The 7181-nt window shown below is 46.7% G+C and overlaps 1 protein-coding gene across 1 annotated transcript in view; it reads right to left on the bottom strand.

Moving 5' to 3' along the window:
• Positions 1 to 776: 776 nt before the first annotated feature.
• Positions 777 to 7181, bottom strand: part of PARP1 (poly(ADP-ribose) polymerase 1) — a 36030-nt gene continuing 29625 nt past the window's right edge. The window contains exons 20-23 of the mRNA XM_081186369.1: positions 5770 to 5897; positions 5378 to 5439; positions 4317 to 4431; positions 777 to 1346 (exon numbers count right to left, since the gene is read on the bottom strand). Coding sequence (XP_081042495.1) covers positions 1265 to 1346; positions 4317 to 4431; positions 5378 to 5439; positions 5770 to 5897 — 387 coding nt within the window. The 3' untranslated portion in view covers positions 777 to 1264. The remainder of the gene's footprint in view (positions 1347 to 4316; positions 4432 to 5377; positions 5440 to 5769; positions 5898 to 7181) is intronic.

The following is a 7181-nucleotide window of genomic DNA, read 5'->3' as shown; positions in this document are numbered from 1 at the left end:
CTATGTGCACACTTTACAAGAGTGCATTGGAAGAAGGGCTGGGTAAGATGAGCAATCTGCTACTCAAGTGAGGCTATTGGTCCACAGACCAGTCACTGGCTAATATGCTGAATTTGCAGGCTTATATGTTTTGGTGTCCTCCTTAGCCCTAGGAATCAAACATCTTGGAATCCAAAGACTGAGCTACCATTCAGGACTGATCTAGGGTAGAAAGTCTCCCATGTATGCAGTGGGTGGATATGGCAAGGCTCTATAGAAAGCTGCTATGGCTACATGGTCAAATAGTTGCTTTGTGGAGGTTCTGGTTTCATGACAGCTTGGGCAAGGAGAGCTGTTGTCTTTCTGGCTGCCTGGTAAGTGGATAGTGGAAGGGGTATTGGGAGTAAAGTACTGGAGTTGGGTGATGTCAATGGGTTACTTAGCTGTTGGCACACATTGACTGGAAGCCGCAGAAAGCAGCCACCTTTGCTGTAGACAAGATCACCGGGGCCTCATCAGTGCCTGGACTGACCACCTGGGAATGCCATGGAATACTAACTTCAATTCTGTTAGAAGAAAGCTTGGAAGGGGGCGGGGGGAGAGAATACAACTGATCAGCTATTATTACTGTCATTGACTGGAAGTTGCAGGCAGCATAATCACATTGGCTTTCGTTTCTACAGCTGCTGTTGTGCTACTGACTGCTGCTGGTTAAGGATTGAATTGTGGCTAATTTACAGAGGCATTAGCCCTGGTCAATCACAGGATTGCACGAAAAGTAACTGAAGCTTTAAATATTTAGTATGAAATTAGTTTTTATTTTTACTTCAAAATAAACACATTTAACATTTATTCATAATCGAAACTAAGGAAGGTATTTTGTAAAAAAACAAAAACAAAAAGATTTATAAACAATTCTAAGCTCCTCCTCCCTGCCTCACTTACAAAAGACAAAAATCAAAGGTGTGTTTGTGTGGCTATTTTGTCTTTGGTCTGTCGGTTAAAAGTCACAGAATGGCCTTCATACTAGAATTGACCAAAAAGAAGGAGCTGGGGAGGAGAGAGAAAAAAACCCAAACATTTTTCATAGTACAGTACTCAGTTTCATGTGTTTTTGCACATGTATCGGGGGGGGGGGGAGTCTTACTAAGCTGACTGACTAAACTTAGATTCAGCAAAGCCCTGCAACTTATTTCTTGCATCTCAGCAATGGGAGTAAACACTTTGATATTTCAAAAGGGTTTTGCGTTATTAAATCCTTTAACATGTCTTCCAAAATACTTGTTCACCAGAGGGATGTCTTATAGTTGAACTTCAGTTTTAGCAGGTACTTCAGATTAACCTGAGCAGTATCGTAGACAATATATCTGAAGGAAACTGAGTTAAGACTTTTTCTTTTAAAAATGTTTTGTGAAGGACATCAATGCAGGGTGGATGCTGAAATGTTTGCAGCGCCAATGGGGAAAACCATTCTTACTTACCTTTGTTACTGGTTTCTTCCATGCAGCCACATTCTGGGGCACACACACATACAAACCACTGTTTGAATTCTTCTAAAATTTCAGAAAGGAGCCCCTGATAGGTGGCTTCTGTCCCTCCCCTTGGAGACAAAGTTTTTCATGTATGTAATTTGTCATATTGATCAGAGCACACAAAATGGCATACGCTTAAGAATACAAAATATAAAATAAAAAAAATCTTTCAACTGAAAATTAAAATAATTAGAAACCTCATTGGAGATTGCAACAACTCCCCAAAGTCTGGCAATACAGATGAGTTTTACCAGAAAAAACTTATGTGGAAACTGTAGGAGAGAAAAGGCCTAGTTGTAGGAGAAAAGGTCTAGTCAGCCTCCATAAAGGGGCACCATAGCTGAGGATGTTTCACTCCAGGTTGACATAAAACTGAAGGATGGGGATCAGATAAGCATCACTCCTAAATATTTTTATAGTTTGGGACTGGGGTGGGGAGAGAAGCGTTCCCTTAAATAAGCTGGGCCCTGGCCTTTCCACCAGTAAAGATCAAAACTATCTGAAATAGGCCTGAATACAAACTAGCAGCCATCATAGCTGCAGGAGCACTGATACTTTATGGTCCTTATTACCCAATTCCCAACTAAGATAAAGGATTCAAACCCCAGAGAGCCACGGCTCCTCAGTGTAGACAATAATAACTAGAGCAGTGTTTCCCAACCTTTTTTGGGCAAAGGCACACTTGTTTCATGAAAAAAATCTCGAGGCACACCACCATTACAGCCCCGTGACGTCAGCGCGCAGCGTCACGCCGGGAGGGACATGAATTGCTAGCAAATTACATAATCACCTCCTTGAGGGCTGGCTCATCTTCTCCGAAGGCAGAACCCCATTAATTAACAGCACAGACTCACACCATAGCCAAGATGAGGGGGGAAAACCTCAGTCATGCACAGTCATGCACATCTGGGGGCTAAATGAGGACGAAGACCGGGCAGAGAGCAGGGTTCAAATCACCCCACCTGGCCAGGACAATCCCTGGGTGCTCCCTTGGGCCACTCGCCTGACCCACCTCGCAGGGCTGTTGTTGCGAGGATAACACGGGGAGAACCACGCGCACCCCCGGGAGCTCCTTGGAGGAGAAAGCGGGCGATGAATGCAATGCACGAAATATATGAGAGGCAACCAGGTTTTGCAGGTGAGGGGCCCCCGCCAGCCTCCGCTTCCAACACCCGGCGCAACGACGCCGAAGTTTCCCCCCGGGCTCGGCTCGGGGAGCAGCGCTGCTCCCCCCGGCTCCCCTTCGCCCTCCCGGCTCTCTCTGCCGCCCACTGGGGACCCCCCTCACCTGCCAAGTCCGGAGCGCCGGTGGAAGTTGCATGCATGCATGCATGCATGCATGCAGGGCACCGCGTTGCCATTGCATTGCACTGCACTCCATGCAACGCCTGCACGCATGCATTGCCTTGCACGCCCGCCAAGGGGTCTCCCCGCGGTCCGATGCGTCCCCTCCGGCGCGGATGCAGCATTGCAAAAATAACCCCCCCCCCGATGCAGCCCTACCTGGGGGGCAGCCTCCGCCTCCGCCGCTCCGCCTCCGTGGGGATCCCCGGGCTCCATCCTGCCGCCCGATCTCCGCGGGGGCGCAGGCAGGCTGCGCGGGGTCTGCGCGGAAGAGCCCCTGCCCGCCCGGCCGCCGCCGCTGCGCTCATTCAATGACCGGGAGAAGAGCGCTTCAAATAAAACGCCAGGCCACGCTGGGAAACGTAGTTTGCGCACCCCGCGCGGGCGCGGAGCCCAAGGGCGAGGGGACTACGGATCCCGGCAGCCCCCGCGCCGGGGACGGAGGGGGAGAGGCCGGGTGCAGGGATGGAGGGACGGGTGGGCGAGCGAGTAAGTGAGTGGCAGCCGCCAAGCCTTGGCCGAGAGCCAGGAAGGGCCTCCCCGGAGGAGGAGGAGGGAGGCGCAGAGCGGGAGGGAGGGAGGGAACCCCAGGGGTCATCTAGTGACGGCGCCCCAATCGAAAATTTGACTTTAAAAAAAAAAATCGAATTTTTTAATTTTTCCCGCGGCACACCAGGCAACATCTCGCGGCACACTAGTGTGCCGCGGAACAGTGGTTGGGAAACACTGAACTAGAGGAACCAACTGTTGTCGGCCTACAACAGTTTTCTTAGGATCCTAAAGGATGCTGGCTTTTTAACAAGGTAGCTTTTGAACTGTCACCAGGAGGAGCTCTATGTAGAGCCAATACTTGTCCATCGAGTGAAGGCTGAAGGAACAAGGCCCCTATCTCTTCCAGGAATAGAACGCCAATACATCAGTGTGCAATTGATCAAATGCCCCGCTCCCGCACCCAGCAGCCCCTGACAAGCTTGGAGGGCAATCAAAGCACACCCACTGAGAACAGTTTTTTTAAAAATCTTAAGTACTAGTGGAAGGAGAGGGTGCTCCACACTCCCGTTTTGCTTCACGACTCCTGTGGAAATCAAGGGGTTTGGGTGCTATGCTTTCCAAACTGCAGAATAAAGTTACTCACATTCAGTCTCATACTGATGTTAGGTCAGTATCCCTTCCTGATGGTGGCATTCAATTGTCCAGAAGTAGCCATTGGCAGGCAGGCCAGCTCTGCTCTATGGCCGTGATTATCCCCTATCAGGGATGCTGTAGGAATGGATTTCCTGCACTGGCAGGGGGCTAAACTAGACTCACTTCCTGGCCCCTTCCAACTCTATGATTCCACGATCCTAGAAAAATACTGTTAAAATACTGTTTTCCTGCTTGGCAGGGGGTTGGACTCGATGGCTGGACTCGATGGCCCTTATGGTCTCTTCCAACTCTATGATTCTATGATTCAAAGGATACTCGTTATACAGAAGACAGGTATTGCTAACTCCTGATGGTATTCCATTGCCTAAAGGAACTTCTACGCCATTGAGAGAGGTAGTGGCTGTGGGATCTGGTGCTGTTTTGCCCAAGCCTAAATAGGAGGAAAAGCAAACAAAATTGCAACTGACAGATGCACATATGCACTAAGCAACTCTGAACTTACCTGAATCGTGACTAATTTTCACTCATTTCTTTGGTGCCAAGAAATCTATATATAGTACTTTGCTCAGGTGAAACTGGGAAAGGCACTACCTGTTAAATCCAGACTAAGGCTGCAATCCTAATCCCAGTTACTTGGAAGTAAGTCACATTCAACTGAATATGGCTTACTTCTGAGAAGACATGGCTAGGATTGTGCTGCAAATGTTTTTTTTTTATTGTGAATTTTATGCGTTTTTACTGCGGCAATCTTTATAGTTTCATTGCATTGTGATGGGATAGGAACTTTATGTACAAGTTCCCACATAGTTCCCGCTGAAATCAATGGGACAAGTCACTTGCCCTATTGATTTGAAGTCTGGATCCAATCCTTTACCGCTCACAAAGATTTACAACAGGATATTATTAGATAGCCAGCCAATCCAATTCCACTAGTTAGCCACTAGATCCAAGCTTTTTGTCAAATGGGTTTCTGTTTGCATATACCAGAGATGGGGGAATCTTCTGCATCTCAAGGCCACATTCCCTCATAAGAACTACTTGGTGAGCTCTGTGACAGAGCAAGGGATTCCAACCCAGATCTCTCATATCCAGCTTTGAGGATATATGCAGTGCATCATGTTGGCGTTGATGCATTAGAATATCCAATCTTATAATTTGCTATTCAGCTAAAATTGTCAGTAAATATATTTTTGGGTTTTTAAAGCATATTATATTGACCTAAAATAACTACAAAAGTCAACAAACAGTTTGCAGATCTTTTCCCAACAAGTTTGAAGGAATTTGGCCAAAAGCCCAGGGCCACCCTTGGCAATATGGCAAATTTGCTTGCAGTCTTTGAGTCCCCATTTGTAGCAGCATTTCCAATGGTGTTTTACCTTTGACACTATGTTTTCCTTTCGGCAGCTTGGTTATGTGGGATGCATTCTTCAGCTCATACCTAGCAAACAGAGAGGAGGAGGACTTAGAGCAGTACATCAAATACATTTGAAGAAAAAGCCTTTCCTTTTCAGTTTGGAACAGTGGTTCGCAGATTCAGCTGATGCATGATTTCACCACTTCAGAATGCAACCCTTTAATAAGACTCACTGCGATTTAAAGCCTGCCATTTGATGAACGCAGCACAAGCATTTATAGTTTGCAAATAATCAACTTGGTGAAAGGGTTCTTAAAAATCAGTCAAGTTCCAAATTTGGATTTAAGATACTTTGAAGTTAGGAGATGCATCACTGTACATGGTGCAAAAGTACTCTAAACACACTCGACTTACATGTTTCCAAGGGCAACTTCTCCCAGCAAGATTAAGCCAATCGGGTCAGTCTGAGAGGTGTGACAATAGTTGGCACTCTTGGACACCATATCAGCAAAGTAGATACCTTTACCAAACATGTAGCCAGTCTAGGAGGAAAAGAACGGCGGCAGTTTAACAGCCAGAAGTCAACTCATCAGAGAAGTCTAGTGAGAAAACAGAGGAATTGAGGACAGACTGCAACTTCCTGTTTTGTGAAACCTAGTTAAAAATATGTGGCTATAATACCTGAAGGAGTGTCTCCACCCCCATTGTTCTGCCCGGACACCGAGGACCAGTGCCGAGGGCTTTCTGGCGGTTCCCTCACTGTGAGAAGCAAAGTTGCAGAGGGCCTTCTCGGTAGTGGCTCCTGCCCTGTGGAACGCCCTCCCACCAGATGTCAAAGAAATAAACAACTATCTGATGTTTAGAAGACATCTGAATGCAGCCCTGTTTAATGTCTGATGTTTTAATGTATTTTAAGTCTTTTGTTGGATGCTGCCCAGAGTGGCCGGGGAATAAATATATTATTATTATTTTATGGAATGTGAAAGCTCTGCCAGGAATGGACCTGGCTACAGCTCTGTGGACATGTAGCTCGTTCCTGGGCATCTGACAAGATTTCCCACACTGGAAGGCAGGAAATGATTTTCTTCCAGAACATCTTTGACAGCAGTTTTACCATTTTGTTTTGTTTCCTTTTGCATTCACCTGTGTGGCATCCAACCCCACTTGCCTGATTTAGTCATTTGGGTCTCTGGTCCGTGGTCTGGACTGCAAAGGTCTCTTGCAGCCCTCCAATTAGGCAAACTGAGCAGAACCACTTTCCCCAACTTGGTACCCTCCAGATGCCTTGAACCACAACACCTCCTCTTCCCTGACTACTGGCTGTAGTGGTTGCAACTGAGGCAGTTGTAGTCTAAAACAGTTAGAGGGTACCAGATTGGGGAAGGCTGGAATAGAACTGTACTGCAGGTTACAATGGTGATGGGTCTCAGATCACCATTCCCAAAGGGCTGGATTTATGGGGTGAGAATAAGAACCTCATTGTAAAGGCCTTCCTCTACGATGGATGCTTTAGCGGAGATTCTTGCATTGAAGGAGTTGGAATAGATGACCCTTGGAGTCGCTTCCAACTCTGCAATTCTGTGATTCAATTCTGATGTATAAGGAGCTGTCTTTAAATTCTTCCTACTATGCTTGACACTTATTAGTATTGCTTAAATGTTATTGGTATGTCCGCTTGACTCCCTTGGATGCTTGCACTTTTTAAAGCAGCCTGCTATCTGGGATGTATTTGCTGTATTTCTCGCTTTTTTGTGCTTTTCTCATGGGCTGCTTTTATGCTCATTTGTCTACTCTTTGCTGCCTTGGGCGCTTTAAGTTGAACGAAA

Source organism: Podarcis bocagei (genome assembly GCF_964188305.1).
Source record: "Podarcis bocagei genome assembly, chromosome: 3".
In the NCBI taxonomy this organism is placed as follows: Eukaryota; Metazoa; Chordata; class Lepidosauria; order Squamata; family Lacertidae; genus Podarcis; species Podarcis bocagei.
Note: the sequence above shows the minus strand (reverse complement) of the source record. Positions and strands in the feature narration are given on the sequence as shown.